This window comes from Jaculus jaculus, chromosome 10 (assembly GCF_020740685.1).
Source record: "Jaculus jaculus isolate mJacJac1 chromosome 10, mJacJac1.mat.Y.cur, whole genome shotgun sequence".
NCBI lineage: Eukaryota > Metazoa > Chordata > Mammalia > Rodentia > Dipodidae > Jaculus > Jaculus jaculus.
The window spans coordinates 13,006,141-13,029,265 of NC_059111.1; the positions used below are offsets into that span (position 1 = coordinate 13,006,141).

Sequence of the window (23,125 nt, forward strand, 5' to 3'; positions counted from 1 at the left end):
TAAGTTACGACAGTGGTGCCTGCAGACGGGGACTTTGTCTGAGGTGCCTCTGTTGCAGTGACCAGGCAGCCCAAGTCGCGTAGCCAGTCTAGCTTCCTAGCAGTAGATGCGGTGGCATTCTTATTGCTCATTGCTGGCGTGACAACTGGCTTAATGCTGGTAATATCAGATTTTGAAGTGTTAATTTTTTTTTAAACCTTCCACTAAGTGAAATACAACCTCATTTCATCACCATATCTACCAGCAGGCATGGGTAATTATCTTAACAATGCTTATACTTGAGTTTTGCAGTGTAAAATGGAATATAGTCCAGTTAAATCTTTGGTTTTAGTGTGTCTAAAGAATACAGTGAAAGGTTAATTTATGCTCAAGTGGTACCACTTAAAGGCATGTATTCTTTTAGTGAGTGAAATGAAATAGTATCTTGCATTTAAATAGAATGCGCTTAGGCATTGTAGGGTCCTGAACTAATTTTTTCACTACATACGTAAGTCAATGGAGCAACTCGCTTCTCATTCAGAAATGTGTACACTAATACTGAGTTTTACTTCCTTGTGGGTAATATTAAGCACTTAACTCTGCAGTTTTCTCAAAGTCAACTGCAAAAATACCATTCAGGATGGTGGGATAGCTGAAAACAAATGTGTGTGGGCTTGCATAGATTACTATGTTTCATAGTTAATCTTCTGTCTTTTGCGGTGCTTATGATGTGTGGGGCGCACAGAAGGCATTGCTGTAGTCAGTCACTTTGGTTTTCTTTTGTAGCTATTTTGTTATTTTAGTGTATTGATTATACGATACTGTCTATTTGTAAATGGCTACTTTGTATTTTATGCATGCTCTGTAACTGAATTTTTTTTTAGTTACTGATTTTGAATATATTCTCATCCTAATAAACAGTTATAGGGGGACTATTCCTAATGTTGTCAGATTATGTTTTCCTCTGGGTGCAGCCACAGGTACTTTATTCTGCTGAGTCAGACAGGTCCTTGTCCTGCTGAGTGGGCACTGAGCGGGGCGTGGCTGTCAGCCCAGGTGTGATTTTAGAACCACAGTTTACTGATGTTTTTCTTGGGAAAAGTATTAGTAGGAACTTTAGTGACACAATCTTTGTACTTCATTTGTAATAGTGTCACCAGACATGGGAAGTTGCTTCAGCTTTGTTCAAACCTTATAGTAAATTTTTAATAAAATTATTTAAGGAAAAAGAGAAACTAGTGAGTAAAAAAATAAATGAATGAAGTACTTTGAATTTTTACCAAGATAAATTTAAATGTTGCTTGAACATGGTTAGTCTTGGGAGAATTCCAGGCAACATCAGGCATTACGAAAGGATTGCATTTCAACAAAAACCTCCCTCCATTTTGAGTGGAATCTCAGCAGACACATTGTCTCAAGTAGGAATCATTATGGCTTTAAATAAGGTGACAACTCTGGCTAAGGCTGCTTAGAAGAACTTTGCTGCTTGGGTCTGCTTTGCATTTGTTAACTTATCTTTCTGTCTGTCTTTTTGAGGTAGGGTCTGGCTGTGGTCCAGGCTGACCTGGAATTCACTATGTAGTCTCAGGGTGACCTTGAACTCATAGCAATCCTCCTACCTCCTGAGTTCTGGGATTAAAACGTGCACTATCACGCCTGACTCCTTTTTCTTAAATCTGTTATATTCTCCTGAAAAGTTAGCCATCCTACCTTAAATTGGTATGTAATTGTTCTTGTGTATGTTATATGTTCTCTATGTACAGTTTTCTTTTAGTCACTGTGGGGCTGGAGAGATGGCTCAGCAGTTAAGGTGCTTGTTTGCAAAGCCTAAGAACCCAAATTGGATGCTCCAGTACACACATAAAGCAGATGCACAAGGTGGCGCATGCGTCTGGAGTTCATTTGCAGTGGCTGTAGGCTCTGGTGTGCCCATTCTCTCTGTGTGCCTCTTTCTCCTTGCCCTCATCTCGGTCTCTCATAAATTTATTAGTTGGCATACAGTGATTTAGGCATTTAAGCATTTTCAAATACAATTTGTTTTGTTGATTCTTACCCTTCTCCTAGCCCCAGTCCCTTCCCTCTCCTCCTCCTTCTTCCCACCTTCTGTTGACATATCACATGTGTCCTTTTGGCCACCCCTCACCCCTCATATTATACATGATCTTGATTACCCTTTGTAGGTTTTGCCCTTACCCTTACACACGCGCTTACAGAAGCTACAAGCTAAGACCTGCCCATCAGGGAGAGCATGCAGTCTTGGTTTTCCCACTGACTCATTTCCCTCCCTCTCCCTCCCTCCCTCCCTCTCCCTCCCTCCCTCCCTCCCTCCCTCCCTCCCTCCCTCCCTCTCTCTCTCTCTCTCTCTCTCTCTCCCTCTCTCCCTCCCTCCCCCCCTCTCCCCCTCCCTTCCTCCCTCCCTCCCTTTCTCTTTCTCTTTTGTGGAGGTAGGGTCTTGCTCTAGCCCAGGCTGACCTGGAATCCCCTATGTAGTCTCAGGGTGGCCTTAAGCTCACAGCGATCCTCCCACCTCTGTCTCCCAAGTGCTGGGATTAAAGGTGTGCGCCACCACGCCCCACGCCCGGCTCACTGGCTCATTTCTAACTAACAAAAATGTATTATTAGTCTTGGTTAAAATTATATTCAACTCTTTTATTTAATCTTTTTCTTTTTTTTTTTTTTTGGTAGTACTAGTGTTTGAACTTAGGGTCTTTAGGCAAGTGGTCTACCACTGAGCTAACATCTCCTGCCCTTTATTTTAAGATAAGTTTCCACCAAGTTGTTGACTGACCTTGAATGTCAGGTCTTTCTGCCTCAGCCTCCTTAGTAGCTGGGATTCTGGTAATGTACCATTGTAAAAATAGCCTTAAAATAACATAAGTGTCACATTAGCCTTATAAACTGACAGGTTGGAAAGTTTGAGGCTGACTTGATATGAGGATATAATATATAGGCCTTTGAAAATTATAAAGTCCTGAACTTGAAATCTTCCTGCCTCAGCCTCCCAAGTGCTACATGAGTGTGCCAGCCAACCTGGCTTTTTTTTTTTTTTTTTTTCCCCTGTAGCCCAGGCAGATGTAGAACTCACAGCAGTTCTCTTGCCTCAGCCTCCTGAGTGCTGGGGTTATAGGTGTGTACCCCATGACTGGCCTTGTGCTTCTGTTTTAAAATGGCTGGAGCATATGCACCCAGAGTAACTACTGACTAACAGCTTCTGTTAGTAGAAAGCCGTTCATTAGATTTATATACAACAGGCAGTCCTTCCACATGCCCTTTCCCATTCTTTATTGCTTTTGTGGCTCTGGAACGGAGCAGAAGCTGTAATAGTAATATTAATAGCACAAGCTATAAATGTAATTGTCTCTGAGTACACATATTTGGGAAAGCAGAGAAACCCTCTAATGCTGAGTGAGATTTTAAAAATGTTTCTTTTAATACCTTATTTATTTATTCACTTAAGCACGGGCATGCCAGGGCCTCTTGCCACTGCAAATGGACTCCAGATGCAAGTGCCACTTCGTGAGTCTGGCTTTATGTGGGCGTGGGGAATCAAACTCTGGTAGACAAGTTTTGCAAGCAGGGCCATTTCTCCAGCCCTTAGAATATTTAACATGAATGAGAATACGTGGTTTCCATTTATTCCTCTTAAAGAGTCTAGACTTCCATATCGGCAACTTTTCACATTATTTTCAAGCATCTTTTGGACTAACTTTTACTCTTCCAACTGCTTAAAGTGACCATACAAGATGTAGCGTGGTTCTACTTTAAGCCTAAAATGCAGATTATAGATTTTCAGTTTGCAACACAACAGTAGACATTCTTGTTAAATGAGTTTGAGAAATTCATTTTATTTTGCATTCAGGTACAATCCCTCTGCACAGTGAACAAATATATTACAAATCTGTGGTTTAAAAAAGTATTGCCATTTCATAGTCTCTTATGCTATGGTATAGTAATTGTGTTTTCTTTATTCACTTGAATGGTGTACATATCTATTTATTTGATTGAAAATTTAGTTCCTAAAAAAGAATCGAACAGATCTTTCCAAATCACCGAGAAAATGCACACTTGCACATGTTTAGGCTGACCATGGGCCTGCTTGTGACTGGTAGACAGAAGTTTCTCACGGTTGCTCTGTACAATTGAAACATCTCTTACCCCTAACTGCTCGACACGTGAAGGCAGCCGTGCTCACCAGAGATCAATCCTGTCTGCCTCTCTCTTCTCTGTATGCCTGACTGAATCACCTCACTAGTGCTGAAGGGTTGGGAGAGCTCTGCTCCCACTCTGCTTCGCCCCTTTTTATTGCATGGGTAGCACAGGAGCCCAGGCGAGGACACGCCATCATCTCTTGACTCCGTGCACTAGCCTCTCCACCACTTGCTAGACACCCCTGCCCAGAGGGTAGCTGGCAAGAGAGAAGTGAAACTTGAGGGGCGCTGCGTGCGCGTTTTGCCAGGCAGCTATATTGAACATGCAGGATAAGGGGAGAAGAGAAGCCTAGGATTGGGATGCCACTGCTCCCCACTCTTCACCTTGTGGCCCGCGACTACTGAGGTAAGTCTCTTAGCTGTATGTCCCCTTGCGTCTGGAGGAGGAATATTTACCTAGGTCTAAAGTAGTTTTCTAGTACTTGTATTTTAATAAGGCTTCTCTTGGGAAAGAAAGTTAGTTCACCATTGATGATCACTCCCATGCACACATGCAGCATTCATGAATTATCTATTTTTCCTCTAATACTAAAATTTGCTTATGCCTTGAGTGATGTGGGGGAGGGGGCTTTCTCATTCATTTGCTTTCTTGCGCAAACTCACGGGTTCCATGGCTGAATTCCAATTTGTATCAAAGATTTCGGAACTCTCACACTTCCTGTAACAGTATTCCAGTTTTGTAGTCATTCGTTTCCTCTTCTATATATCATTTTTAGAAGTGTTTCTTTGTTTTGTTTTTAACTGGCTGGACTCATCCCTCTTACAAGGGTGGCTGTTTAGCTTCTAGTCTGCAGCTTGCCCTTCCTGTTTTTAATGTGAAGAAGTCTGTGTAGGACTTAATTGGCTCCGTGTGGAACTGCCCGAGCCTCAGTTTACCCCGTTTAGTAACGGGAGGTATAGGTACGTCTGAGCACTGGGATCTGTAGCGTCAGCTCATCTCTGGCAGGCGGCAGCTTGAAGGTGGGGCCCTGCTTCTCCCCGCACGCTGTTCGCCGTGGAGTTTCCACATCGCGGGATAGCAGCTGCTCTCAGCCCAGTTTTTTCTTTGATCTTTTTTTTTTATTTGCTTCCATCAAAAAGCATATTAAACAACATTGTTTGCTGTACCTACATTTATATAACTTCTTCTACACATTTACTTTCCACATTACGTCAATCAAACTCAAGATTTATGAAAAACTGCTTGAAAGTAAGGCTTTATAAACTGAGCCAAGGGATGCCACCTACATAAACTGGGGTCGGGGGGCAAAGAGTTGTTTGGCAGGGGGAACATAATTCTTATTAGCCTATGACTTTTTGGGGGGTGGTGGTAGAGATTACTCCTAGGCGTATGACTTGCTTACAGCATTGGTCTCTGTCCTCTGTTTTACATGCAGGAACTCCGGTGTCCAGTGGACTGACTTGCGGTTTTCAGGGACTGTGAATTAGCACAGACTGATAAAGCTAGCCTAGGGATCAGTGTGCACCAGAAAAAGCGGCTGTATCTGCATTTTAGAAACTGCTCTTTATTTATTTATTTACATTTTAAGATATTTTTTTCTTTAGTTTTGCCCACTTTTACTGCTGGGGCAGAAGCTAGTTAATTAATTTGTCTTTATTGAGTCTTATTTTTAAAAGTGGAAGGTGCCAGCATTAGAGTATATTTTAAACTGTCATCTTGGTAGTTCTCATTTGATGGACCGTACATGTACTCTCAGTTTCTACTTACTGATTCTTTTAGGTACTTAACACAGATGTTGATGGTAACAGCCAACAGTCCCTACGCATTTCAGGTGCCCTGAAATGATCCCCTCCCCTCCCCAGCCCCTGTTTCCTCCTAGGAACGTTTGCAAGCCCTGCTCTACGTGCTGTGTAAGCACTGTGTTTCAGAATATTAAATACATATATTTTAGCTGTGCCGAGCTGATGTTGATGTGCAGCAGTATCTTAAATGTCTTAAAAATCATACCCAGGACATTTAGGGCTGGGGGCGGGCGGGTGACAGGGTTTGCCTTTGTGAACAGACTTTCTTGAACCATTTCCCCAGTCCCGCTTGGAAGCTCTTCTTTCATTCCAGGTGAGTGGTATAGGTAGGTAATATGCAGCTGAAGTCAATCAGTATCATCATTTTAAGTCAGGGGTGGTCTTCTTTCAGAGCCAGAGGCAGTTCAGCAGAGCTCCCTGCAAGAGCAGCTCATCCCTCGTAAGCCTGCTCGTCCTGGGAGGGCCTGTGGGCAGGGCTCTGTCTTACTGGGAGGAGGTCGTAATGACCAGGAATATGGCTGTTCCTAGGTAGGTCGTATGGATTCTGGATATAGCTGGAGTTAGGACCGCGGCCTTCTTGGACCACGCTGACTGTGGGCTCTAAGGAATATAGTGAAAAATGAGTTCAGAGAACAAATTAGCTTTGGTTGCCTTGTTGGGAGGGAACAGAGTGCTATTTTATTTAATGTGCTGGGGAGAGGAGCTATGGATTTATAAGCCTGTGACAAACATCACGCTTAGGACTGAGACTTGCTCAAACTGAAGGGAACGTCACATCAAAATCCTATCTTCTGGTCACCACCAAGAGATTTTTAGGGGTCTTACTAGTGCAACCAGGTGCATTGTTCCAACTAGAAGTGCCAGAAAGTGATTGAGAAACTTCACATATCAGCTCTGATTGTTTTTGTTCCCAAACGGAATTGTATCAACAATCAGCAGAAGTGGTTGTATTCCGTTCCCCCACCCCACTATTCCCGTTCCATATTCGTTCTGGTGTTTTATAAGCAGTTGGTAAGATTGATTTCCTGCATTAGAGGGAGGGCAGTCCTGGGAAGGCGGTCCCCTTCCTTGGGGCGCCTTCAAAATCAACCAAAGCAGGGTGAGGTGTCGGGTGAGGTCAAGCTGAGTGGGGGAGGGCTGTTGCATTACTGCCCTGCGTTCACTGCATTACTTGAGACACCTACCAACTTCATATATATTTTTATTAGATGCCGACAAGGATGGCACATCTGTGTACGGAGAGCCCCTGTGCACAGGTGACTTCATTTCTACATAGCTGCTTTCTGGAAGCTTGCCAGGGAGGATGGGCGGGTCCTTAATTGTGGCGTAGGGGTTTTCGCTGCTATTCAAGGAGCAAGTGCTCAAACTGCACACGGATCCTTTCATGTAATCTGCAAGACAAGACAAGAGAGACTCCTTAGGACAAGTGCTGAACACCAGAAACGGACGACTGGGACTAGAAAAGCCCGTGACAGTCCGAGACTTATTTACTTACTAAATGCCTTCTGGTGTGCTTTCCAGGTGGGCAGGATTTATTTTTCCATAGAAACATGTTTTTGAAGGCTAGGCAAATGTTTTTAGTTCAAGATATTCATCATATGCTTTCTTCCATGTGTGTTCTTTGCTTTTACAAATGAGATAGTTTGTAGGTTATGGACCAAGGGTCCAGAGACATGAAGTAAATTGGCCAAGGTCACATAACTAGTAAATAGAGCCATGTTTGGGGCTAGCCTCTGTGTTTTCTCTCTGGTGGTGGTCTAAGGTTTGTGAGGTTTTTTTAATTTATTTTTTGTGGTGACTGGCACCTGTGACCTACTGCAGATGTCAGCAGTCAGACCAATTAGCATTACTCCTGCCTTCCAGGAGCTCTTGGGTGGAGTTGGGCTGACTAAGGTGTAGAGGTGTCAAAAGCCCCTAAGTCTCAAGCTAGCCTTTGAAAGGTCCCAGTCCTCTAGCAAGCACATAGTGTGCCCTCTCGGGTCATTCCTCAGTTCTCAGCAATGTGGAGCACAGTCTTTTCCAACACCCCAGGACATGAGAGGCCCAGAGTTGATTTTCCTTAGCTGGAGGAAGAAAGCCTTCTTGGTGGCCTGTCCTCACTGAGGGAAAGGGACTTCCTCCTTCAGCTGTTGCTCCCCCACCCCCCCCCCCTTAATACATTACTGCCTTCTGCAGGTCATCGAGTGAGGTAGGCTCGCCTGGAAAGGCCAGTAGACTAGTTAGACAGTGCATGACCGCTGGCTGGCAGGCCAGGGTGTCTGGAAAGGACCCTGAGAGGCAGGGGTTTGACAGGAGTATTGAAGAGACCTGTAACAGACCTTCTTTGACAGCTGTTGGTGAGATTCTTGGATGATCTTGTTTTCACTGGATCCACCACAATTTATCATTACACTTATCTATGCTATCTGCCTTTGGCTTGTGATTTTTATTCAAATGAAAATGTAACTCAGGAGGCTGGAGGGATGGCTTAGCGGTTAAGGCGTTTGCCCGCATGGCCAAAGGACCCAGGTTCGATTCCCCAGGACCACGTTAGCCAGATGCACAAGGTGGCACATGTGTCTGGAGTTCGTTTACAGTGGCTGGAGGCCCTGGTGCACCCATTCTCTCTCCCGTTCTCCCTCTCTCCTTCTGTCTCTGTCAAATAAAATGTTTAAAAAACATATAACTCAAAGGGTAAAGAAAGGTGCCTTATACAAGTGAGAGGAAATGCTTTTTGTGCTGGAGTGTGCCAGCATGCCCCCCCGCCCAAGAAAAAAAAAGCTGCTCAGGTTGGCAGGATTTACTTTGTGAATATGGGCATCTGTTCTGCTGCTGCCTGTTTCAGCGGAGAGCATTTCCTCCATCCTAAACAAAAGTGCGTCGACCTGTTACGTCCTTCACGTATGTGCGCGCTGCGTAACCAGGTCCAGCGGTAACTATCATCTTCTCCCCCCACAGTCAATAGTACACCTCGTTACATATGAGGAAGTCGAGTGGGTCAGTAACTTTAGGGTCTCATTGACCATCAGTAGCAAAGCAAGTTCTAAAACCAGGTTCAAAGCACTTTGCATTACAGCTTAGCCTACAAGTTGGGAGAGATGCATGCTTTGATCTGGTCCTAGACTGTAACCTCTTTGTAATTTATGAGGGTGCAGAGGAGACTGCGCAGCTGCTGCTGTTGGCTGCCCCCTGTGGGCATGGTGACTGGGTCTTGGTTCCTGACCTCTCTCCACCCATGTCAGTCTGCTTCTCAGTAGGTACTTTGTCTCTCGGTGCGAGGGAGTGGCCTGAGGCCTAAGACCCTCAGTGGCTCGTCAATCCAGCGTGTGTTCTGTGAACCCATCAGCCACGGTGTGAGGCTCAGTATTTCTTGTTTTGAAAGCGCTGTTACTTAAAGCCACCACCATCTCTGTTGCTGTTTCCTGGAATTTGAGGGCTAACTCACTTGTCGGAAGTAGTCTTCATTCCAGTAGGTCATCTGGAACTTTGGAGCTGGGTGCGGTGGCACACTCCTCTAATTTCAGCTCTTGGGGGGCAGGGACAGGAGGACTGTCACAAGACTAAGACCAGTCAGGTCTACTAGGCAAGTCAGCCAGGCCTATAGAGTGAGACCTTGTCTCAAAATAAATAAAAAGAAAGAAACTTTGTACCTTTGGAGGGGGCTGGGCAGGAAGGACTGTTAATACTACTTTAGAAATGAGGAAACCAAAGCCAGGCGTGGTGGCGCATGTCTTTAATCCCAGCACTTGGGAGCAGAGGTAGGAGGATCGCCATGGGTTGAGGCCAGCCTGAAACTACATAGTGATTTCCAGGTCAGCCTGGGCTACAGTGAGACCCCCCACCTGGGGGGGGGCAGAAAATGAAAGAGAAATGAGCAAACCGAAGCCCTGGGTTGGTCTGTAGACTGAAGCACTGTCCTATCTGATAATCTAGATGTTTTCCCCTCCGGTATCTTGTTGCCTAGATTCCGGTCCTAATCTCTGAGTGTAAGCTCTCTGCTGCTGCTTCAGCGTCTCTCCACCCAGAAGAACTTTTAAATACTGGGCCGAGCCCTCCTGAGAGGAAAAGGCAAAACCCCAAGCTTGGTGACTTAGTGACTGATTAAGTTGTGGCAGTGGGGAGGCTTAAAACGCTAGCTCAGTGCCTGAAAGGCTTATTAGCTAGCTAGTGGATGCCCAGAAAGCTCAGGTTCGTTGAAGATCTGAGGGATCAAGCTGTTAGCTCTGGAGCCGGAAGTGCACCTCAGTGGATAAAGGCTAAATGGAGCAGCTGTGTGCATGGAGGAGTGGGCCCAGGGAGTCCATCAGGCTCCTTGCAAAGCGTCTTCTACACCAGGTCGACAGCTAGAGAAGTGTCCAGAGAGTCATGTTGTTGGGAAGGGTGTTGAGTTGTCCCATCTCCACTGAGACCTGGAGGTTGGGAAGGGTCTAGGAATGACTTTAGGAAGCCACTCTTTCCTTGGTAAGTCACCCACTTGCCTACAAAGTGGGAGGGGCTGGGCGAGGGGAAGGACGACCCCCCCTGGGTTCAGATCCTTCCTCATCCTTTGACAGCTCCACCCCCACCCTAGTCCCTGCCCTTCAGGGCCTTTTCCAAGGAAAGGGGAAGCGTCCACCAAGGCTACCCTAGGCTCTGGGCAGTCACCTGAAGGCCTGTCATTAGCACGGGGATTATACTGGTTTAGACAGCATTGACTCTCCGCCAGATCACACGTCAGACAGAAGCAGCTTCTGAAACGCACTCAGTGTTTTTATTGTATAAGGAAAATGAATACAGAAAGGAGCTGGCTTTCCAAAGCTGCCCTGTGAGTGTGATCTGGACCTGCTGAGGTCTCTAGATTCCATCCTGACATCCTTTTTGGCCCAGCTGACTTAACTGTATGGGGAGAGGCCGGATAGCGAAGAGGATTGCTGTGAGTTCCGGGTCAACCTGGGCGAGAGCTAGATCCTGCCTTGAAAAAGAAACTGCATATGCATGAGGGAACTCTGGGGCATGCATCTCCGTGCTACTGCTGTTAATAGGACACACAATCCTTTCTCCTCACTGAGTGGGGGTGGGGGGACACTGGCCCTGAAGGGGACTTCTGTCAAGGTGTCAGTAGGCTCCTAGATGCCCAAGAATGCAACGTTATTTCAAGGAGACTTGGAGGTTGGATAGCAAAGGAAAACACAGGTGGGGGGAGTGGTGTGGCATCCATGACTTCAAGGCTTCCCAATCACGGGGTGAGGGTGAGAGAAGTGGCTTTAGCGCTTTGAAATGGCCGACAGACAAGGAATTGAACATGAGGCAGTTTATTGTACAATCATTGTGCTGAAGGGGAGGAGGGAGGACAAAGGCGGTCAGCGAGTGAGCAGTCGCACTCAGCCTCCAGGGTGACAGTGCAGTCCTCAGTAAGTTACTGAGAAAAACGCAGGTGGGATTGCCCGGGTTAGGGCTTCTAGACTATAGAAGCTGGCTAGAAGGCCTGAGCAGGGGGCTAGTCACCACCCTTTTAAAACGGTGTTTGAGACGGGGGTCTCATCAACCCCATCCTCCTTAAAGCAACAGCCAAGGTTCCCCAAAGAAAAGCACTTTGTCCTAGTGAACTTAACCCAGTGGAGCCCCGGATCTCATTCCCCGGCAACCTTTTCCCCAGTGAGTTCAGAGAACTCTTGCACTCTGGACTTGTAAGCAGTGCTGATGGTTTTAGCCTGGCCTTGCAGCTTTAAGAAATTTAACCTGCAGGATGAACTAGTTGATGCCATGATGTTGGGGGGACTTTGCCAATAGGTAGGATTTGTTTTGTAAGTATTTCTGTAAAGTTCTGAATGGTGACATTTCACTTTCCTTTTTGAATTCACTTCAGGTGTGTTGGGCCCCTAACACCTGCTCGCACGTTTGCCTGCACCTTTCCCTTTTCTGTCTGAGCTAAAGGATGATTGGAACCAGAGAGGTGAAACAGAGTCTGTCTGTCAGGGCTTCCACGAGCCTGGGCTCAGTGATCTCATAAGACGCGGAGGCACAGCGGGCTTTCCCTGGCATGAGTTTAGAAGGTTATGTGCTCGCGGGTTGGTGTCTGGGCCTGTCTGAGCTTATTCACAAGTGAGGCATGCCGTGTAGCAATGGGAACGGACCTGGGCGATCCTTCTGCCCAATCCCCATTCTGCTTTAAGAAGCAGTGTCCGCCTGCATCACACTTCCAAGGGAGCCCCACCCTCCCTGTGGCTTGGAGCCTCGCTGTGACAGCTCTCCCGGGCTGTGACGCTGTTAGCCCTGCTGCCTTCAGAACCTTTACCACCATCACACCCTACTTCTAGCAACTGGCTCCCCACGGGTTGTACACAACTTGCTGTCCCCAGTTAACAGATTTGGGTGCTAGGTCCCAAAGCTCAGAACAGCAGCCTGGGAGACCTAGGGCAGTCTGGACTAGTGGGTTCTAAGTGATAATTGGATACTAAGGTGATAAGTAGCCAGCGTGCAGAGTCCAGGGCTCCCCCTCTGCATCTACCATGTCAGAATCCCATACAGGTCTGAACAGCTGTAGTTAATAAACCTCCCAGGTGGTTCTGGTGCCTCGGTAGATTTAAAATACCCCTCGGGATCTCTGCCGACCTTTTGTAGTGCTCTTTGAGTTTGAGATTCAGCATTCTTCAGACAGAAGAACAGCTCCAGCGCATTAGTGCCGTCTTGATAATAGACAGAACACTTCCCATCTGATTTTATTGCCCGCTCATGCTAATCTTGTTAGGTAAGAGCACAGGCATAGTTGTCCCAGCCTTGCAGCTGAAGAAACAGCCTTCGGAAGCTCACAGTTACCAAGTGACAGAGTTCCACAGTGCCCTCCCTAGTTCACACGTTCTGGCATTTGAGCCCAGGCCCTAATCCGGGGGCAGGGCTTGACCTTTGAGTTCGGGCTCCACCTGACGACTTCCTAAGGAGATGGTCCGGCTTGCAGCTCCTGGGTTGCAGGGGTCTGTCTTGATGGCAGATGTCTTGAGGGCAGAGGGCCGTACAGCATTAACGCAGGGTATCATTTTCATTCTTGGTGCCCCAGAAAGGCAGCAGGTGCAGGGTGGTGTTCTCGCCAGCACAACGACAGGAGGCCTCTGGGGCCCGTAGATTGACTTTATTTCAGATTTATAATCAATTTAACTTACACTAATTGGTTGGATAATGACGTCCTACATTTCTGAAGGCATTTAGTTGGCATCTATAAAAAACGCACCAATGTCTGCTAAGCAGGTGCAACTGAAATGGAAAGATGAATTCATTGCTATTACAACTCCTCCTCTGGGGCAGAGCCACCCAGTGGCCCTGGGTCCTGTGGGCTTTTAGTTAGTGTTTCTGTGCGGGATGCAGTTCCTTTGAGGCAGGATTCCTGGCCATTTCAGATCTGTCATCTTTCTCATGCTAAGCCCTGTGTAATAGGACATCGGGATTGGATACTCTACCTTTGAAGCCTTTGTCCATAATGTATGTGTTCTGACGTCTGTCCATGCCACAGGCTCCTACATGAAAACAAGAGGAAAGAAAATATGGGGTGAGGTTTCCTTAGACTGCTCGTGCCCCCCACCCTTCACCTTTTTACTTTTCTACCTGGAAAATAGAGGTTTACTGCTAGAAAACTATTCTGGGTTTCATCTAACTCTAAATTGTTTAAAGACTCATCGTAGTAAGGTACGCCACACCACCCACAGGTGTATGCGGCCTTTTCTCTAACCTGAACCCTAGGGCCCATCTTTCAGGAATGCCGCCCTGCAGCCACTTTAGGTGAAGCTCTAGGATCCAAAGGCACAGGATAAAGAACCGAAGCCCAGCCAGTCCTTAGCTTGGGGGAAGGACATGCAAGATTGCTTGGCTCTCACGTCTCAGGCCTGGTCCTCCCTGTCCTGGAACTGAGGAGTTCTGGATTAGTCATTTTACCCACAACAGTCATTCCTGTCCTGCAAACTCGCTGGGTTGGCTTTTTTTTTTGGTGTGGGGGTGGGTAGATCATGTGCACATAGTTGAGATTTGTCTTTGAAAATCCTACCTCTGCTTTCTAGCCCCAAGGGCTTCTTGTTCCCTTTCACTATCACAGTCCCCCAGCCAGGGACACAACACACAGCTTGACTTCATTGCTACTGGTGATCCCAGGAGGCAAAAACCAAAAAGTCTAGTAGCATTTCTAGGTTGGGGCAGGCCCAGAGTCAACCTCCCTCCCAGTTTACACTGAGGACACAATATCAGGCAAGGCAAGCAGCACGTGTTTACTAGATAGTTTGACTCCTGAGACTGGTCAGCCCACTGTCCCTGGGACGCCACCTCCACGTGGAGTTCCCAGGCTTACTTTGCCAGGGGTCCATTCCTGCCTCGCACACTTGATTATGTGGCACATCACAACTTGGTGGTTCTAAAACACAAGAACCTGTGCCCTTCAGAATCTTGTTGAAACAGCCTGTGGTGGCACCACTTCGACTTTTTTAGGTGTATGTGTGTAGAGGCCAGGGGTCAACACTAGGCACACTCCTCTCTTTGAGAGAGCCTTTGGCTGAACATAGAGCTCATAGAGTTTGGCTAGACTGCTGCTGTTGTTGGGAACAGGTAAATGCCAGGCATTTTTACTTGAGTGCTGGGGATCTGAACAGGGGGCAAGGTACCCATTGAGTTATTTTTCTAGCCCTTCTTGAAGGCTATTAGGGTTTTGTCCCTTTTACAGAACAGGTTAAAAAAAGGTTTGAGATTTGTTCAAGACCATACCAGCCATTTGTTTTTGTTTGTTTTGGTTTTCCGAGGGTGGGTCTCACTCTAGCTCAGGCTGACCTCAAACTCACGGCGATCCTCCTACCTCTGCCTCCCAGAGAGCTGGGAGTAAAGGTGTGCATCACCATGCCCAGCTCGTACCAGCAGTTTTGAGAACTGGAGTTGTAAGAACCGGGCCACCCCACATGCTCTTTCCCATTGGCCCTGGCCTCCCTGGGTGTGAGCTAACCTGACATTCTGTCACTTCCACCAGTTGAAGAGTGGGTTCTGTGAAGCAGGGTGGAGGCCCCTTGCCAAACTCAAGGTGGGGTGTGGGTTATAAAATGCCTGGCCCCTGTCTAGGGACCCTTAACCAAGAGGAACCTTGCAACCATGCCTGCTCAACAGATACGAGTTCAGAACCTTCATGCTTCCTAGTGTCAGTGGACCAGAGGCCTGCAGGTTAACGGGTGCTCAGCCTTTCTGAAGGTGCTGCAGTTGGAGCCTCAGCTCAGGCTCAGTGTTGCACAGGGGCCACGTCGTAGGCAGTCCACATTCCCTGTCCGTCCATTGCACTTACTCCCTGGAAACAACCTTCTGAAACTCAGGTCTCTCTGCTCCCATTTCAGAGCTGATTAACTAACCTAGTCTCCTTTCTGCTTGAGCAGAGAGTAGTGCTTCATAGATTCTGCCCTGCCCCTCCTGCTCTCGATCACTGCTTGACAACCCTACCCAGTATTCTGGCAGAACTTTATAGGTCTGGGGTCTTTGGTGGTGGTGGGGGGGGGTGGACAGCAGTGGGCCTTTGAGTCCATTATCCACACTAGTAGGGTCCAGAGAAGCCGGTGGGTCTTGCCATTTCTTGTATTTTGTGGTACATAGGGACTTAGCGATGTTATATTCAACTGTCATAAGTTAACTCCAGTTCGTCCAAATTCGCTGGCTGAAATAAGATGGAAGAGGGGAAGAACTGGGGCAGATGATTGCCGCCTTTGGATAAGGGCAGGGGCCTGGAGACCCGCAGTGTTAGGAAAGAAGGCAGCTCAGGGTCAAGAATTTGGGGACCATGGCAGGGTGGGGGAGGGACAGGAAGTAGGACTGGACTGCGGGGTCTGACCTGGCGAGTGTGGCTCAGCGGGGTGGCTGAGGTGTCTAAGTTCAATGTAGAACTCCTCGGGCGGGTACACGGCCTCCAGGGCACTGATCTGGAATTGGGAGTCTAGTGAGAGGGATGACAGGGAGGAGCCATTATTCCCAGGGCCTGATTGGGCCGAGGAAGGGGCAGGGGGAGGCAGCCTAGAAGGAAGTATCAACCAAGGGTTTTTACCTTGCTTCCCCTCAAGTCGCCCTCCCGTTGCCCGGGGCACAGGGAAGAAGCCCTGGAGATGCCAGGAAACAAGTCTTTTTCCCTAGTGCCGAGTTTATTTTTGCATCCAGCTAGAATCCCCGTCCCCCAGCCCTACCTATGTTTCCCTTGTAGTTGCTGGGTCATAACCACCCACTTCACAGCCTCGGGTGTTTGGGACGAAGGGCATTTCTCTATCTCCCCCCACCCCAACCTTCTCCACCTGGAGCAGGGCGGGACATGATGGGGGAGGACCACTAAGCCACTACTGACCTAACACGTTCACATAGCTGTAGGGGGTCCAGCCTGCTGTGTCTCTGTCAAGGGACTTGTTACTGAGCTGTTTGAAGAGGAGAGCCAGTTAATACCCTAACCCTCTGCTCCCACCCCTCAGATAACCCTGGCCCACGGAGTGAAGGGGGGAAGGGGGTCAGCCAGATGTTGCAGGTAAGGCTAGAATATGCCCAGTCCACATTCTCAGGCTGCAGGTGGAGGGTTTAGGTCCCTGTGGCAGAGGGGGACCTCAGAAAAACCAAGCTGGCCCTGGCAGGGAAAGAGGTCAGCTGGGTAGGGCTAAGCTACAAGGGATCCAGCAGTTGAACACCTGACCTGAGCCACCTGTGAGTGTGTCTTTCATGTGACCAAGGGAAAGAGCCCCAGGGCAGGGCGCCGTAGGCCTCATGCAAAGCAAGGAAGCTGTCACTTCACAGGAGGCCCTGGCTTGTGCATCGTGCTCATGGACATGGGCCTCAGCTCCTGGCTATTCTGTCCATGTTTAGAGACAGACGCCCTTGTCTGCCCTGTGGGCTCTAGTGTACAGAGAGCCATTCTGAGCCCGAGTCACCCACTGGGTCACCCTGCTGTAACACACCAGTCCTTCACTGAGAAAGAGTGGCTGGCTTTTCCCAGAGGGTGAGACAAAGGCGCTTTCTCCTGGCTGCCGCCCCGCTCATGCGGCCGTGGTTCAAGGGCCGCCTGCGAGACAATGCGATCCCCTTCTCCCTGCTTCCAGCTAAAGACAAGTCTAAAGCTAAACCTGGGCACAAGGGTGTGAGCAGGGGAGAGGCGCCAGAAGACAGGGCAAACCTCTGTGGCCTCTATAAACACCCTGCAGGCTGCTACGCTCCCGGCCCAGGACCGATGTTAGAGGTACGGGGCCACCCACTCCTCAGATGGACCCGTTACTCTGACGGCACATGTTAAGGGAGGTGCACAGTCCGGGCCTTGGGCCCATTTCTCAGTCTCATGCCCTTGGTACTCCAAGGGGTTTTACTACCTCCCTCCTCTAACGCTCTAACCGTAAGGATATCTAGCTTTGCTATGAGCTGTCAGAGAAGGCTCACAACTGACCAAGCCCCTTTTCAGTGAGAGAAGAGCGGCTGTGTGAGTGTTGTAGGCAGCTAGCAACAGAGATGTGCGTATCGATGGTTAAGAGACATCAAGTGGTCATCCCAAAATTGTACTGCTGACACCATGCAGTGATCAGTGGTAGGTGGTATAGTGTTTTGGTTACATGTATGTATCCGGTACACATGCCATGATGTAGTGGCTGCTAGTGGGTTCATACAACATGCTCTTTCCCTGGTGCAATTTGGTGTCACATGGACCACGAATCCCAGGGCTACTCTCCACGTTTAGACGCAGAGTGTCCATCTCGGGGGCCAGGGAGCCAGGGGCCCGGTACCTTGGTGGGACTGTTCCTGTCCAGAGTGCTGGCCTGGCTGGTGGCAGGCCCCCCGCACGCCAGTGTGTGGTAGCTGGCATTGGAAAAGCACTGGGCATGGCTGCTACTTTGAGACAAATCTAGGAAGAGAACAAGGAGCCATATTCCATCAAATCCCTACCCCGGGCCTGAGACACCCCCAAAACCAGTGCCAGGCAGTTTTGAGAGTGCCCTCCAAGAGACAGATCTCCCAAGCTTCCTGATATCCACTGGCCCTCAGGTCATGTCAGCCCTCTTTGGACCACGCAGGCAAAGCTGCCAGTGTGGAGTGTGACACAGTCAGCCGGTGCCTGTCCTGATCACTGGCTCTGATAGCCTCACACCCCCCCGAGTATTGCTCTTTAGGAGGGCCTGACATCCCCTTCCTGCGCTTCCTTCTAGTGTCAGATTCCAGTATGGGTCCATCAAGCCAACCTCACTCCTCTTGTCCCCAGTCCTTCCTGCTCAACTGAGGGTTCCACAGGGCCGGGGAATGCCAGCGGAATGGCGTGGGAAGACCCCGCCACCCCTGCTCATTGTCGTCATAGAAGAAACCCCCCAACTCTCTCTGGACCTGGGCTTTCATCAGAGGATGTTAGCTTTGGCTGGAACCCAGAAGAATCTGAAGGCAAGGTCTGTACGGGGCCTGGTGTGGGACTGGCTGAAGTGGCCTGGGTTGCTCTTAAGCACAAGTTGTGCAGGAGCCTAGTCATGGAGTCGTGAGAGCTGTCACCCGGGCAGATGTGGCCTCTAGCACAATGTGAAACATAAAGCCTTCAGGTTCCTAGCTCAAGGGAGAGGAAGACTGCGGCGCCATAGCCTTGCTCTAACCGCCGCCTCCCAGAATGCTACCTCTTGTGACAACGGGCTGTGGTGCCCGCATTTTCAGCCCTCTCCCAGGGCAGATGCGAGCCCTATCAGTGACAGCTCAGGTGGCAGGGGAGCCATTGCCTGGGTCCCTCAGGGAAAGTTCCTGCCCAGGTTTGCTCTCGCAGCCTCTCCCCCATGGTAAGGATGGGGAAAGGGGAAGCTACTAGCTAGAGCCGGGGAACAATCTCTTGGCACCCCTCCCTGTGGCTCTGGGGGTGCCCGGGGCTAGCCTGACCTGAGAGAGAGTAGGCGGTGCTGGTCATCCTCAGGGCCGGGGTGTAGGAGACACGGGGAGCCAGGTCACGGCCCTTCTCTTTCTGCCGCCGGCGTCGCCAGGCGAACAGGCCCAGGAGCCCCACGGCGAGGAACAGCAGGACGACGATGCCCGTGATGGCACCCACCGAGTGCCGCTCCACACCCAGAGCCGGGCTGATCTTGGTGTAGGGGTTCAGCTCCTCCATCGTGAGGGCGGCTGTGGGCAGAGGGAGGACTGAGCCGAAGCCGAAGCTTCTCGGAGCCGGTTTCCGCCCGTCAGTGCCCACCCTCGGGAAAGGGGATGGAGGAGTCCGGGGCCAAGACCCAAGTGTGACGGTTGGTGTGAAACAAAGTAATAAACTCTTTGTGAGACTTCGTCTGTCCCATACGTGGCTTACAGTTAGCTCATTTAAGCCTCGCCACAGCCCTGTGTATTTAAAATAAATAAAAGGGCTGGTGTGGTGGTGCACAGCTTTAATCCCAGCCCTCGGGAGGCAGAGGTAGGAGGATTGCCGTGACTTCGAGGCCACCCTGAGACTCCATAGTGAATTCCAGGTCAGCCTGGGCTAGAGTGAGACCTTACCTTGAAAATCAAACAACAAAAAGGGACTATTTCTCTTTCCACTAACTGGAAGTAAACAGAACCAAATCCTGAGTCACCAAGGTTCCATAGGCAGTCAAGAAAAACTGGATTCAGCTATGAGTCAGAAAGCCCACAGTATTCATTTGAAACCCCTAGCCAATAAACCCAGTTTCCTGGGAGTTCAAGAGTACCACATGAAAGCCAGGTTGCCCCTTGCCATACGCGAGCATGGCTAGCCCCTCAAAATCTACAGCCCTCCATCAACTCTAGCACCTACATATCCTCAGAATGCACGGGAAACGTGTCTGGGCATTTTTCTCCCCTGCTGTGTGGATACTTGAGGTAATGGTTTGCAGCACGTGAACAAAGCCACCATGGATTGGGTGCTGTGGGCGGGGCAAAACTTACTCTCATCTCTTGCCTGCAGAGTAATGGGCCCAGCAGAGGAAACAACAGGTGAGGGCAGAAATGGAATCGAATAGCTGTGGTTGCCTGGCCCTGGGCGGGGGGGTGGGGGGCACTGCCATGAAGCGACCTGCTACCATTGTTGCCCTCCCAAAGGTGAACAAAGGCAAGGTGTCTGTAAAAATCCAGATGGTGATGGGGAGGTAATATGATGGAGAATGGAATTTCAAAGGGGAAAGTGCCGGCGGGGTGGGGAGGAGGGAAGGTATTACCATGGGATATTTTTTATAATCATGGAAAATGTTAATAAAAATTGTGAAAAGAAAATAAAAATGTTAATTAAAAAAAATCCAGACGGCACTCCCTGGATGCCCCCATAGTGTGTTTACCTTGATCACATCTGATTCCTTTGAAGCCCGGGCTGCAATAACAGGTGCCCGTGACGTGGTCACAGGTGGCATTGTTCAGGCACTCACATAGCTGCTGGCACCCATAGCCAAAGGTTCCTGGTGCGCATCCTATAGGGCACGCAGAGGGCAGGCACAGTGAGACATGGCCGCACTTCCCATGTGGGGAAGCCTGTTTCCCTGGAGTTCCCCCGTACTGTGCTCAGCTAACAAGTGGGGGGGAGAGGAGGAGAGGGCAAGGCTCACGCACCCTCTCTCCTCTGGGACACACGTGACATTCCCCATGATGCGTGCCACAGGGTCTTCAGAGAAGAATGTAGAAGATCCTACCTACTTCAAAAGCCCTTGGTCTGTCCCCCACACCCCTGTCCCATCCCTAAGGAAGGTGTGGCCGCGGAGCCCTGGGTAGGCACATCTTGAAAGGGGGGGTGGCTTCCCCTGTGAGAGGCAGCTTACTCTGCTCGCAGTGGCGCCCGGTGAAGCCTGTTCGGCAGGTGCACTTGCCACTGATGTGGTCACAGCTGGCTCCATTCTGACACTGGCACACACGCCCACAGTCCTTCCCAAAAAACGCTGCTGGGCAACCTGCAACAGGAGACCACCTCTGGTCACACTTGTCACAGGCTCAGGACACCCGCCTCCTCCTGGACTCCTAGGGAAGGGTGAGGGGAGTCTTGCAGCCTAGGATCTCGGGCAGCAGGGGCCGGGCGCCGGGGCTCTCGGCTGTGTGAGACTGGGGGGGGCTTTGGGCCTGTCAACCCTAGGGCAGTCCTCGTCCCCCCCTCCTCGCACAGCAGGGCTATGCCCGCGGCAGCCAGTAGGCCGAAGCACTCGGCTGGGAGAGGCTGGGCGGTGGGGGAGGGGCTTGCTTACGCTGAGTGCAGAAGAGCCCCGTCCAGCCCGGGGTGCAGTGGCAGGCCCCGTCCTCAGCACTGCAGCGCGCCCCGTTGTGGCAGCTGCAAGTGTGGAAGCAGGCAGAGCCCCAGAACCCAGGGGGGCAGGCTGGGGGAAACAGAGGCAGAGGGAAAGGGGGTGGGGGGGAGACACGTCAGAGCCAAGATGCCAGGAGGGTCGGAGGAGGAGGGGGTGGGTGGGGGACATTTCTTGGCCACCAGGGCCTTGGCACAGCCTGTTCCCGGTTTCCCTTGACTCACCTCGTAGACTAGGTCCCCTAGAGTCCCGTGAGACTCAGACTGTCGGTGACTGCGGCTGCCCCGCACTGAAGGCGCCCGCGCCTCCTCTCCCCAGACCCAGATGGGGAGACACTACTAACTCTCCCACCAGGACGGGCACTTTCCCATCTTTCCCCTTTGGGCTAGTGAGCTGTCTCAGGATAAAGCTGTGTCTTCCCATCACAGAGGAGTTTCCTCAGGCCCAGCCATCTTCACCTGGGCCTCCCTAGGGATATCAGCCAGATGTCACCCATCAGACCAGGAGCTGCAGAGGTTGGGGACCCCTGAGATGGGGCCACTTCCTTCACATGAGACCCATTACATTACATTACACAGAGGGCTCACACACTGCTCAGGGCACCATGCACGAGGGCTACCCAGAGGCTATCCCCATCCTTCTTGGGGTGTCTGCCGTGGCCTCTCCTTCCACATTTGAAAACTCCAGCATGCCTGACTCTGGGGCTACACCATGGACAGGCGGCTACTGATGGAGTATTGATTCTTGTGATTAATGGGGGCTCAAAGCATCACTGCCCATAATACCATCAGTTAACAATATCCACACTCGGTCCCAGTAACTCAAACTAGCTGTAGAGTTATATCTGACTTGGTGGACCTTTTAATTCACTATGTAGTCTCAGGGTGACCTTGAGCTCACAGCAATCCTCCTACCTCTGCTTCCTGGTTGCTGGGATTAAAGGCATGCGCCACCACACCAGGCTGCGGTGGACATTTCCGTCTGCAGAAGAGAACTGAGCCCTGTGTGTGGTGGAGTTGGGGCAGAAAGGTTCTGGGTGATGGGAAGTCGGGCTGGTGCACGAGTTGAGGCGTTGGCAAGGGGCGGTTGCTTACCCTGTGAGCAATCCTTGCCGATCCATCCGGGGAAGCACTGGCAGGAGCCATCGATGGGGCTGCAGGTCCCGTTATTGGCACAGGAGCAGAGCTGGGCACAGTCCTGCCCAAAGTGTCCTCCAGCACACACTGTGGGTACAGGGTAACCTGGCACCTGTCCTCCCTCGCAGGCTCAGGCCACCACCCACAGCTGCGCCCTGAGAGGTTACCAGGCCTCTGCCGTGATCATCGTGGTCATGGACCCGGATGGGAACTGGCACCTTCCGCACCCCAACCTTCTCCATCATACACGCCCCTTCAGGGGAAACCCTTTCTGACCACTTGGACAGAGGGACAGGTGGGGGCCCACAGAGGTGACGTCACTTGGCTCAGGCCTCACAGATGGGAGGTGACAAGACATGAGACGGCCCCTCTGGCCTCCCATGCTGAGCTGCGAGACTGCCCCGAGAGCACGGGTCTGCCTACAGCTTGACCGTTAGACTGGCCCTGAAGGTCTCTTTGCATCCGACTGCCCTGTGATTTTCCCACGGGCCTCGGCTCAGTGCTGTCCTCAGGAGGAGGAGCTCTAGAGCTCCAAGGCATTTCTCCTTTTATACAGAGAGAGTTTTTAAAAATGTGTAGCCCAGGCTGGCCTCAAACTCCTGATCCTCCTGCCTCTGCCTCTTCAGCAACATCCTACCAGCGTGCGCCACCACACCTGGCTCTACTTAGATTTTTTAAAATTTATTTGTAATCAGAGAGAGACAGAGAGTAAGTGTACATGTGTGGATCCGCCAGGCCTGCAGCCGCTGCAAACTAACTCCAGACGCGTGTGCCGCCTTGTGCTTTACGTAGGGGAATCAAACCCAGGTGGTTAGGCTTTGCAGGCCAGCGCCTTAACCTCTGAGCCGTGTCTCCAGCCTGGTATTTCTCCTTTCTATCACTC

The 23,125-nt window shown here is 50.2% G+C and overlaps 1 protein-coding gene across 7 annotated transcripts in view; it reads right to left on the reverse strand.

Annotated features, from left to right (window-relative positions):
- Positions 1 to 5,210: 5,210 nt before the first annotated feature.
- Megf11 (multiple EGF like domains 11) overlaps positions 5,211 to 23,125 on the reverse strand; it is a 413,620-nt gene continuing 395,705 nt past the window's right edge. For 2 of the 7 annotated variants that reach the window (XM_045160745.1, XM_045160748.1), the window contains 8 exons: positions 22,201 to 22,329; positions 21,050 to 21,178; positions 20,633 to 20,761; positions 20,159 to 20,287; positions 18,762 to 18,998; positions 13,340 to 13,396; positions 7,115 to 7,321; positions 5,211 to 6,530 (listed from right to left, as the gene is read on the reverse strand). In XM_045160745.1, the coding sequence (XP_045016680.1) occupies positions 6,361 to 6,530; positions 7,115 to 7,321; positions 13,340 to 13,396; positions 18,762 to 18,998; positions 20,159 to 20,287; positions 20,633 to 20,761; positions 21,050 to 21,178; positions 22,201 to 22,329 (1,187 nt within the window). In that variant the 3' untranslated portion in view covers positions 5,211 to 6,360. Of the gene's footprint in view, positions 6,531 to 7,114; positions 7,322 to 13,339; positions 13,397 to 15,726; positions 15,829 to 16,227; positions 16,295 to 17,638; positions 17,758 to 18,761; positions 18,999 to 20,158; positions 20,288 to 20,632; positions 20,762 to 21,049; positions 21,179 to 22,200; positions 22,330 to 23,125 lie in introns of those variants that run through there. The other 5 variants (XM_045160743.1, XM_045160744.1, XR_006639340.1 and 2 more) reach the window with 5 other exon arrangements.